Source organism: Panulirus ornatus, chromosome 10, assembly GCF_036320965.1.
Source record: "Panulirus ornatus isolate Po-2019 chromosome 10, ASM3632096v1, whole genome shotgun sequence".
Taxonomy (NCBI): Eukaryota; Metazoa; Arthropoda; class Malacostraca; order Decapoda; family Palinuridae; genus Panulirus; species Panulirus ornatus.
This window is the reverse complement of record NC_092233.1, coordinates 923,319-936,539: the sequence shown is the minus strand read 5'-3', so window position 1 is coordinate 936,539 and position 13,221 is coordinate 923,319. Positions and strand designations below refer to the sequence as shown.

The 13,221-nt window shown below is 43.8% G+C and overlaps 1 protein-coding gene across 1 annotated transcript in view; it reads right to left on the bottom strand.

Annotated features, from left to right (window-relative positions):
• mts (protein phosphatase 2 catalytic subunit mts) overlaps nucleotides 1–2,102 on the bottom strand; it is a 97,170-nt gene extending 95,068 nt beyond the window's left edge. Inside the window, exon 1 of the mRNA XM_071665392.1 lies at nucleotides 1,848–2,102. Coding sequence (XP_071521493.1) covers nucleotides 1,848–1,949 — 102 coding nt within the window. The 5' untranslated portion in view covers nucleotides 1,950–2,102. The remainder of the gene's footprint in view (nucleotides 1–1,847) is intronic.
• Nucleotides 2,103–13,221: the final 11,119 nt, after the last annotated feature.

Below are 13,221 nucleotides of genomic sequence, written 5' to 3'. Positions count from 1 at the left end.
TTTAAGATTACTGGAAAGGAAGTGGATGACTATAAACAGAAAAGAAATTTCAAAAGAGAGAGCAACATGTTTTTGAGGAAATGAGGTCATGTATATTCACTTTTACAAGAAAGTGAGCTCAGTCCAGAACAAAAGGGAAGGCTGGGCTGGGCTCCCAGAAAGCAATTGATACTATAAAGCATGGGAGGTTAGGAAACTGCCTCACCTGGCACAATTAAGGGGAAAACTCCCTTAATGGATAAAAGATTTTCTCAGTTGGACAGAAAAAAGAACGCATGTTAGATAAGCCTTTCCAAAACAGACTGAGGTGGTCTGTGGAATGCCAGAGGGTTTGGTTCTGGCACCATAACTCTTCATAATCTGTTAATGACTAGCCTCAATGGATGAAATCCTTTCTGGATATGATTGCAAATGACACAAAATAATGACGGAAGTGAAAAGTGAAGATGATTCAATCAGCTCACAAGGCAACCTAAAGACTCCAAAGCTGGCGTGAAGTATTTGAAACTAAACTCAAGCAAATGTAATGAGGATGGTACAAAGGATAAGAAGATCCAATATGAATATTAACAGGCAAGATATAAGCTTTAGGAATCTATATGTGATGACTTGGGAGTTGACACTATCCCTAACCTGCTGCCACAGTCCCATATCAAGAGAATAGTTAGGAAACCAAACTGTCTGCTGGCAAATATTAGAATAGCTTTCAACTACATGAAGTAGAATCATTTAGCATGCACTTCACATACTGTAAGACCAAAATCAAAAAAGCTTATCAAGTTTGGTCATGCACCTGAGGAAGCACAATGAGCTCGTTAAGAAGGTCCAAAGGAGGGAAACAAAGATGGTACCTATCTGAATTAAGAGTTGCAGGGACAGGTTAAGAGCTTTAAACCTATCAACCTTTGGAGAGATAAAAGTGACCTACCACAATCTTTAATGCTTATAAAGATATACAGAAAAAGGGGACATTGGATTATCTTCAGGAGATATGGGGATAAAGCAACCACAGGGTATAACATAACATGCAAAATACTTGTTTATAAGGATGTAATGAAATACATTTACGGTACATAAATGCAATGCCTGAAGACATGGTTAACAGACAGCATACATACATTAAGGAAGCTGTATTACAGGAGAAAATGTGCAAGTGACTGGGCCCCATGAATGGAGAAATCCTTCCCTATACACTATAAAACAGGTAATCACAAATAGACAGTTACATCATGTACTCCGACAAGAATATACATCTTGACTACTATGAAGGTTAGTTCGGGGTGTCATATGTCGCATACAATTTTTCTACTACCAAGGTTTACATATAAAATAACAGGTTTAGAGGCACCACATGCATGGATTCTTTACATCGAGTAAAACACGACCTCTGAAGGACAATTTATTTTTTTCCCGTAAAATTAGATTTTCGGCCATGCACGTGGGAGACAAGGTATTGGATTAACGAAATCACATGTAGTCATCTAAGATGCAAAACGAAGGTCACAAATCCTTCAACAATACATGAAAAACAATCTCAACCAAACTCAACCTAAAATTCGCTGATGTTCGAAACGTACTAATAATGTAAACCAATATTAGTAGAATCATAACTAACAAATTTCCAACTGATAACATGTACTAACCTGAGTCAACTTATGATTTCCGGAATGTATAAGGATCAGCCATTTCAGGTGCCACATTACACCATATATATCTAATGGCAATTCCCGTCAACTTCTAACCTCTGACAAGTTACTGACATCACGCTAGTGACAAATCTGTATAAGAAAAAGTGACACTAGGTTATCCAAGTCCTTGTTATTGAGAAAACAACAATCCGGTCTTACCTTCTCACATAATGTTTTCACTTGATTCTCAGCCAACTGTTTACACTCCATCAGCTGGTCAATCCACTGATCTAATTCTTTCATTTGTGTTTTATCATCCATTTTGATATATTTCAAGGTTGCTGGTGATATTAATAAAGCAACCACACTTCTATATGGTTAAAGTTAGTATCAGTAGATAGAGCATGAAGACACTAGATGCTGTCTGACTGGCCTGACAATATGGCCGCTGACTACCGCCCAACATGACGTCATCCACACATTACCAAATACCATATATTAATCTCGTAAATATAAAATATTTCACCTTGAATCACCATTCTAATGGACCTCTTGCTATGTACACTTTTTTATAAACGAAATAATGGTCTATAGAAATCTTTTTTTTTAATAAAGAGAAGAAAAATGTGATAATTATCGTGCGTAGCAGAAGGTGGAGAGGTGTGTGAGGCTAGAGGCAAATCATTTTTCAATTTAACATATATATCAAACTGCCATAACACGAACTCAAGTGTCTCCATACATTTATGTATCATGGTTTTGCACGAATTAATTTGCATATATAATGTATCATGGAAAATACCTACCCTGTAAAAGTTTAAGTTAACAAAACACCCGATAATCTTCAGAAGGAAATTCAGATTTATACAAATAAAACAATCATTATTCATCTGATATCAGAAAATTGTTTTCATATAAGGAGGATGAAAATTGACATGTGATCGTATTTATTAGATGAGAAGTAAGAGACAAATCCTAAAAAATCTTGGGCAAAAGATGTGGAACATAAGAGTAGAGTAGTAATGCCGTAGTACAATGTTGCTCCACTACCGTGTCCAGCCAGCCAGCTAGCTAGACATTATCATCACAATATCTACAACTATCCTTCATGGACACCACATGCTCAAAATACACTGCACCAGCTCAAAAGGACGTACAGGATTTTCGACCAAGACTCCTCGCAGAGGAGCTTTATATCCTACCCACATGCCAGGCAGGGTTCACATAAGCTGAGCAGCAAAACCCAAAAAGACAATCTTTGGTGAAGCTGTTTCAAAAACTAACATGGACACCCGCAGTAAGTCAGGTCTGGTCCATAATCAAGAAATTCACTGAAAAAACTGTACCAGTAAGCCAGTAACAATAACCTGTAGAAGACATACCTGTTGACCTGTCCTAAGACCATCCATAGCCAGAAGAATCTCAACCATAAATTACTTGACCAATGATCCTGACCATGTCATCCATTACAAACGTAGTAACGCCACTAACAAAAAGCAAATTGCCTCTCGCCTTGAATCCTGTAAAGGTTCCACACCAGAATCCAACGGAACAACTTTCCAGATTTAACATATCAATTAACCAGGCTAACTTGATTACGGTGTTAGTATTGTATAATGACATGTGGAGGTCTGCAATGTTTCCAAACTCATGATAGTTTGTGGGCGTCATGATCCTGAGCCTTCTGCACGCATTGCACATGTCACTTGGTGTCCACCCATTACAGTAAAGCCATGAGCACAACTCTCAAGATCAGTCTTTTGTAATGAAAGTATTCCATCATCAGTACTGCTGCTTCCGTAAACACTAAAGTACCCCCAATCATTCAATCAATATAAAGGATAAACACGTTTCTCACAAAAGATTTGAAATTGGTGTCTTGAGATAATGAAAGAACATACCACACAAGGAAATGTTCAGTACGTTATTAGCTTCAGAAGTGTTATTTGTTCATCCTTAGTGATCATCTCCGTAAACAGAGAATATTTACTGTCAACATTGCGTCATCTGGGACAATTGCACGAAGAAAATGCAGTGCACAAGACTAGGTTGTCTGCTACACTGGTAAGTTGGGAACCCAATTCCTGGACGTATCACAATGTCTCCATATCACGAGTCACACTGCACAAACTACCAGACATCACGAGTCACACAGCACAAACTACTAGACATCACGAGACACACGGCACAAACTACCAGACATCACGAGTCACATAGCACAAACTACCAGACATCACGAGACACACGGCACAAACTACCAGACATCACGAGTCACACAGCACAAACTACCAGACATCACGAGACACACGGCACAAACTACCAGACATCACGAGTCACACAGCACAAACTACCAGAAATCACGAGAGACACGGCACAAACTATCAGACATCACGAGTCACACAGCACAAACTACCAGACATCACGAGACATACGGCACAAACTACCAAACATCACGAATCACACAGCACAAACTACCACACATCACGAGTCACACGGCACAAACTACCAGACATCAAGAATCACAAGGCATAGACTACCAGAAATCACACTGCACAAACTACCAAACATCACGAATCACACGGCACAAAATACCAGACATCACGAGTCACACGGCACAAAATACCAGACATCACGAGTCACACGGCACAAACTACCAGACATCACGAGCCACACAGCACAAACTACCAGACATCACGAGTCACACAGCACAAACTACCAGACATCACGAGTCACACAGCACAAACTACCAGACATCACGAGTCACACAGCACTAACTACCAAACCTCACGAATCACACGGCACAAACTACCAGACATCACGAGTCACAGCACAAACTACCAGACATCACGAATCACACGGCACAAACTACCAGACATCACGAGTCACAGCACAAACTACCAAGCATCACGAGTCACACGGCACAAACTAGCAGACATCACGAGGTACACAGCACAAACTACCAGACATCACGAGTCACACGGCACAAACTACCAGACATCACGAGTCACTCAGCACAAACTACCAGACATCCCGAGTCACAGGGCACAAACTACCAGACATCACGAGTCACACAGCACTAACTACCAGACATCACGAGTCATACGGCACAAACTACCAGACATCCCGAGTCACAGCACAAACTACCAGACATCACGAGCCACACAGTACAAACTACCAGACATCACGAGTCACACGGCACAAAATACCAGACATCACAAGTCACAAGGCACAAACTACCAGACATCAAGAGTCACACGGCACAAACTACCAGACATCACGAGTCATACAGCACAAACTACCAGACATCAAGAGTCACACGGCACAAACTACCAGACATCACGAGTCATACAGCACAAACTACCAGACATCACGAGTCACACGGCACAAACTACCAAACATCACGAGTCACACGGCACAAAAAATTCCAGACATCACGAGTCACACGGCACAAACTACCAGACATCACGAGACACACTGCACAAACTACCAGACATCACGAGTCACACGGCACAAACTACCAGACATCAAGAATCACAAGGCATAGACTACCAGAAATCACGAATCACACTGCACAAACTACCAAACATCACGAATAACACAGCACAAACTACCAGGCATCACGAGACACACAGCACAAAATACCAGACATCATGAGTCACACGGCACAAACTACCAGACATCACGAGTCACACTGCAGAAACTATCAGACATCACGAGTCACACAACACAAACTACCAGACATCACGAGTCACACAGCACAAACTACCAGACATCACGAGTCACACAGCACAAACTACCAGACATCACGAGACACACAGCACAAACTACCAGACATCACGAGTCACACGGCACAAACTACCAGACATCACGAGACACACAGCACAAACTACCAGACATCACGAGTCACACAGCACAAACTACCAGACATCACGAGTCACACGGCACAAACTACCAGACATCACGAGTCACAGCACAAACTACCAGACATCACGAGTCACACGGCACAAACTACCAGACATCACGAGTCACAGCACAAACTACCAGACATCACGAGTCACACGGCACAAACTAACAGACATCACGAGGCACACAGCACAAACTACCAGACATCACGAGTCACACGGCACAAACTACCAGACATCACGAGTCACACAGCACAAACTACCAGACATCACGAGTCATACGGCACAAACTACCAGACATCACGAGTCACACTGCACAAACTACCAGACATCACGAGTCACAGCACAAACTACCAGACATCACGAGTCACACGGCACAAACTACCAGACATCACGAGTCACACAGCACAAACTACCAGACATCACAAGTCACAGCGCAAAGTACCAGACATCACGAGTCACAGCACAAACTACCAGACATCACGAGACGCACAATTCCCAGACATACGACAAGCACAAATACCAGACATCACGAGACACACAGCACAAACTACCAGACATCACGAGTCACACGGCACAAACTACCAGACATCTAAGCAATCTACATCACGGCACAAAACTACCAGACATCACGAGGTCACATACGCACGCACAAACTACCAACATCAAGAGTCACACCGCACACAATACGACATCACGAGTCACAGCACAAACTACACAGACATCAGAAAGTCACACGGCACAAACCCTACACACAACAAAATACCAACGAATCAACACGGCACAAATAAACATCAAGACTACCCAAACACGAGTCAACAGCACAAACTACCAGACATCACGAGACACACGCACAAACTACCAGAATCACGATTGCACACGGCACAAACTACCAGACATCACGAAAATCACAAATAGACACAGATCCACGAAACTACAGCTCAAGAATCACAAGCATAGACACCAGAAACACGAATCACCACGCACAAATACAACATCAGAATCACACAGCACAAACTACCAGACATCACGAGTCACACAGCACAAACTATCAGACATCACGAGTCACACAACAAACTACCAGACATCACGAGTCACACAGCACAAACTACCAGACATCACGAGTCACACGGCACAAACTACCAGACATCCCGAGTCACACAGCACAAACTACCTGACGTCACGAGTCACACAGCACACACTACCAAACATCACGAGTCGCAGCACAAACTACCAAGCATCACGAGTCACACGGTACAAACTACCAGACATCGCGAGTCACACAGCACAAACTACCAGACATCACGTGTCACACGGCACAAACTACCAGACATCACGAATCACACGGCACAAACTACCAGACATCACGAATCACACAGCACAAACTACCAGACATCACGAGTCACACGGCACAAACTACCATTTATCACGAGTCACACAGCACAAACTAACATACATCACGAGTCACACAGCACAAACTACCAGACAGGCACAAACTACCAGACATCACGAGTCACACGGCACAAACTACCAGACATCATGAATCACACAGCACAAACTACCAGACATCACGAGTCACACGGCACAAACTACCATTTATCACGAGTCACACAGCACAAACTAACATACATCACGAGTCACTCAGCAGAAACTACCAGACATCACGAATCACAAGGCATAGACTACCAGAAATCACGAGTCACACTGCACAAACTACCAGACATCACGAATCACACTGCACAAACTACCAGACATCACGAGTCACACAGCACAAACTACCAGACATCACGAGTCACAGCACAAACTACCAGACATCACGAATCACACGGTAAAAACTACCAGACATCATCAGTCACACAGTACAAATTACCAGACATCATGAGTCACGTAGCATGAACTGTCAAACATAACGAGTCACACCGCTTAAACAGCCAGACATCACGAGTCATACAGCATGAACTGCCAGAATCACAAGCCACATACCATAAACTGCTGAACATCGCGAATCACACAGCATAAATAGGCAGATATCACGAGTCACATAGCATGAATTGTTAGCTGGTTACTTGTGTATCCCGACCACTAGCTTGCTGCTTGTGTGCTCTCACCATTAGCTGGCTGCTTGTGTATCCTGACCACTAGCTGGCTCCTTGTGTGTCCTCACCACTAGCTGGCTCCTTGATTATCCTCACCAATAGCTGGCTGCTTGTGTCCTCACCACTAGCTGGTTCCTTGATTATCCTCACCACTAGCTGGCTGCTTGTGTGTCCTCACCACTAGCTGGCTGCTTGTGCTCTCACCCTTACCTGGCTCCTTGTGTGTCCTCACCACTAGCTGGTTCCTTGTGTGTCCTCACCACTAGCTGGTTCCTTGTGTATCCTCACCACTAGCTGGTTCCTTGTGTGCCCTCACCAATAGCTGGCTGCTTGTGTATCCTGACCACTAGCTGGCTGCTTGTGTGTCCTCACCACTAGCTGGCTCCTTGTGTGCCCTCACCACTAGCTGGCTGCTTGTGTATCCTCACCACTAGCTGGCTGCTTGTGTGTCCTCACCACTAGCTGTTTCCTTGTGTGCCCTCACCACTAGCTGGCTCCTTGTGTGCCCTCACCAATAGCTGGCTGCTTGTGTGTCCTCACCACTAGCTGGCTCCTTGTGTGCCCTCACCACTAGCTGGCTGCTTGTGTGTCCTCACCACTAGCTGGCTGCTTGTGTGTCCTCACCACTAGCCGGTTCCTTGTGTGCTCTCACCACTAGCTGACTGCTTGTGTATTCTGACCACTAGCTGGCTGCTTGTGTGTCCTCACCACTAGCTGGTTCCTTGTGTGCCCTCACCAATAGCTGGCTGCTTGTGTATTCTGACCACTAGCTGGCTGCTTGTGTGTCCTCACCACTAGCTGGCTCCTTGTGTGCCCTCACCAATAGCTGGCTGCTTGTGTATCCTGACCACTAGCTGGCTGCTTGTGTGTCCTCACCACTAGCTGGTTCCTTGATTATCCTTACCAGTAGCTGGCTGCTTGTGTGTCCTCACCACTAGCTGGTTCCTTGTGTGCTCTCACCACTAGCTGGCTGCTTGTGTATCCTGACCACTAGCTGGCTGCTTGTGTGTCCTCACCACTAGCTGGTTCCTTGATTATCCTCACCAGTAGCTGGCTGCTTGTGTGTCCTCACCACTAGCTGGCTCCTTGTGTGCCCTCACCAATAGCTGGCTGCTTGTGTATCCTGACCACTAGCTGGCTGCTTGTGTGTCCTCACCACTAGCTGGTTCCTTGATTATCCTTACCAGTAGCTGGCTGCTTGTGTGTCCTCACCACTAGCTGGTTCCTTGTGTGCTCTCACCACTAGCTGGCTGCTTGTGTATCCTGACCACTAACTGGCTGCTTGTGTGTCCTCACCACTAGCTGGTTCCTTGATTATCCTCACCAGTAGCTGGCTGCTTGTGTGTCCTCACCACTAGCTGGTTCCTTTTGTGTCCTCACCACTAGCTGGCTGCTTGTGTCCTCACCACTAGCTGGCTGCTTGTGCTCTCACCCCTAGCTGGTTCCTTGTGTGTCCTCACCACTAGCTGGCTGCTTGTGTGCCCTCACCACTAGCTGGCTCCTTGTGTGCCCTCACCACTAGCTGGCTGCTTGTGTGCCCTCACCACTAGCTGGCTGCTTGTGTGTCCTCACCACTAGCTAGCTCCTTGTGTGTCATCACCACTACCTGGTTCCTTGTGTGCCCTCACCAATAGCTGGCTGCTTGTGTGTCCTCACCACTAGCTGGCTGCTTGTATGTCCTCACCACTAGCTGGCTGCTTGTGTGCCCTCACCACTAGCTGGCTGCTTGTGTGCCCTCACCAGTAGATGGATGCTTCTGTGCCCTCATGACTAGCTGACTCCTTGTGTGCCATCACTATTGGCTGGATCCTTGTGTCACCTTACCATTAGATGGCTCATTGTGTGCCCTCACCACTAGTTGGCTCCTTGTTTGTCCTCACAAGTAGGTGGCTATTTGTGTGTCCTCACTGCTAGCTGGGTCCTTGTGTGCCCCCACCATTAGGTGGTTCCTTGTATGCCCCCACCATTAGGTGGTTCCTTGTGTGCCCCCACAATTAACTGGCTCCTTGTGTGACCTTACCACTAGCTCTCTCCTTGTGTGTCCTCACCATCAGCATGAAGAATACATAGATCTAGAGAGATGAAGTAGACCAAACAAGGTAAGATGTCGAAGGTCATCCATAGCAACTCTGAGTCACATAAAGAATTTAAAAGATCACATAAAAGGGAGAAGCTAAATCAAGTCAAAGTGTCATCCAAGTTAAAAAGTCAAGGTTTGCAAACTGCTCAGAAGTAAATTTTTGGAGGTTAATTAGACACTAAGACATTAAAGAAAATTCTTGATAATTTCTTTTGATAAAGTGTATGAGCTAATATACTATGGTATTGCAGAACATGTGGTGTTTATCAGCTCTGTAGACAAAAAGGATTGAGTAAAAAGATTAACTTGAAGAGGTACAAGTTGAGACAATAAAGGAAGTAAGTCCTGATGTTAATTTTACAGGGAAAATGAATGCTCAAGTCCATGATTTGTTAAGGAAGTAATTAGATGTCCGAACAGACATACCTACCACTCTAGGCAAGTGTGAAATTCATGTTACAGATTCAAAACCAATTAAAAGAAGGTCCTATCTTTTTCTTCACACAGTAAGAGAAGTAGGTAACAGAGAGGTTTTGGAGATGATGGAACTTGGCACTGCTGAACCATCAGCATCTACATGTGTATCACCTGTTGTTATCAAAAAAAAGGAGGATGATAATAACAGATTTTGGCATGACTTTACAATGTTAGATTCAGTATCTGTGCATACAGGTAAATCAAGACAAGAATTTTACAAAGATAGCTAATGCTAGACAGCCAATGACCAGGGAGGTATATTACCAGCACTTACTGCCTGGATATTGGGAGGGTTAGTGACACCTAATTAGTGAGCCAGCAATTTAAATGACAAAATTCATAAGGGACAGCCAAATGTTATTAAGTGGGAGGATGCTTTAAACTATATCATTTCAGATGTCAGTTATAAGACTACCAGATTTATCCACTCTATTCATACTTGTTGATGCTTCTAACAATGAGACTGAGGCTGTTTTGTCACAAGAACACAAGGGTGAGAAATTTTGAGTCACATATGCTTACAGAGTTACTAAAAGAATATGCTGTGGTAATGAAGAAAGAATATTTGGTAATAGTATGGGTGATTCAGAGGTTTGAGATATTTCTCTTTGGGAACAAATTTGTCACGAAAACCAATCATCTATTACTTACTTATATACAGAAATCTAAGGTAATGAATTTGTCACAGAAATCAATCATTTATCACTTATTTATATGCAAAACCTAAGGTAATGCATTTGTGACAGAAACCAATCATTTATTACTTATAGGCAATTATCAAAGGCATCTAAATGTAAAATCTTGACAATCTTAAGACAAGTCTCATGACTTATAGCATATCAGTTTAGGCTTGAAACAACTTTTTTTTTTTTTTTTTTTTTTTTTTTTTTTTTTTTTTTATACTTTGTCGCTGTCTCCCGCGTTTGCGAGGTAGCGCAAGGAAACAGACGAAAGAAATGGCCCAACCCCCCCCCCCCATACACATGTACATACACACGTCCACACACGCAAATATACATACCTACACAGCTTTCCATGGTTTACCCCAGACGCTTCACATGCCTTGCTTCAATCCACTGACAGCACGTCAACCCCTGTATACCACATGACTCCAATTCACTCTATTTCTTGCCCTCCTTTCACCCTCCTGCATGTTCAGGCCCCGATCACACAAAATCTTTTTCACTCCATCTTTCCACCTCCAATTTGGTCTCCCTCTTCTCCTCGTTCCCTCCACCTCCGACACATATATCCTCTTGGTCAATCTCTCCTCACTCATTCTCTCCATGTGCCCAAACCATTTCAAAACACCCTCTTCTGCTCTCTCAACCACGCTCTTTTTATTTCCACACATCTCTCTTACCCTTACGTTACTTACTCGATCAAACCACCTCACACCACACATTGTCCTCAAACATCTCATTTCCAGCACATCCATCCTCCTGCGCACATCTCTATCCATAGCCCTCGCCTCGCAACCATACAACATTGTTGGAACCACTATTCCCTCAAACATACCCATTTTTGCTTTCCGAGATAATGTTCTCGACTTCCACACATTTTTCAAGGCTCCCAAAATTTTCGCCCCCTCCCCCACCCTATGATCCACTTCCGCTTCCATGGTTCCATCCGCTGACAGATCCACTCCCAGATATCTAAAACACTTCACTTCCTCCAGTTTTTCTCCATTCAAACTCACCTCCCAATTGACTTGACCCTCACCCCTACTGTACCTAATAACCTTGCTCTTATTCACATTTACTCTCAACTTTCTTCTTCCACACACTTTACCAAACTCAGTCACCAGCTTCTGCAGTTTCTCACATGAATCAGCCACCAGCGCTGTATCATCAGCGAACAACAACTGACTCACTTCCCAAGCTCTCTCATCCCCAACAGACTTCATACTTGCCCCTCTTTCCAGGACTCTTGCATTTACCTCCCTTACAACCCCATCCATAAACAAATTAAACAACCATGGAGACATCACACACCCCTGCCGCAAACCTACATTCACTGAGAACCAATCACTTTCCTCTCTTCCTACACGTACACATGCCTTACATCCTCGATAAAAACTTTTCACTGCTTCTAACAACTTGCCTCCCACACCATATATTCTTAATACCTTCCACAGAGCATCTCTATCAACTCTATCATATGCCTTCTCCAGATCCATAAATGCTACATACAAATCCATTTGCTTTTCTAAGTATTTCTCACATACATTCTTCAAAGCAAACACCTGATCCACACATCCTCTACCACTTCTGAAACCGCACTGCTCTTCCCCAATCTGATGCTCTGTACATGCCTTCACCCTCTCAATCAATACCCTCCCATATAATTTACCAGGAATACTCAACAAACTTATACCTCTGTAATTTGAGCACTCACTCTTATCCCCTTTGCCTTTGTACAATGGCACTACGCACGCATTCCGCCAATCCTCAGGCACCTCACCATGAGTCATACATACATTAAATAACCTTACCAACCAGTCAACAATACAGTCACCCCCTTTCTTAATAAATTCCACTGCAATACCATCCAAACCTGCTGCCTTGCCGGCTTTCATCTTCCGCAAAGCTTTTACTACCTCTTCTCTGTTTACCAAATCATTTTCCCTAACCCTCTCACTTTGCACACCACCTCGACCCAAACACCCTATATCTGCCACTCTGTCATCAGACACATTCAACAAACCTTCAAAATACTCATTCCATCTCCTTCTCACATCACCGCTACTTGTTATCACCTCCCCATTTACGCCCTTCACTGAAGTTCCCATTTGCTCCCTTGTCTTACGCACCCTATTTACCTCCTTCCAGAACATCTTTTTATTCTCCCTAAAATTTACTGATAGTCTCTCACCCCAACTCTCATTTGCCCTTTTTTTCACCTCTTGCACCTTTCTCTTGACCTCCTGTCTCTTTCTTTTATACTTCTCCCACTCAATTGCATTTTTTCCCTGCAAAAATCGTCCAAATGCCTCTCTCTTCTCTTTCACTAATACTCTTACTTCTTCATCCCACCAC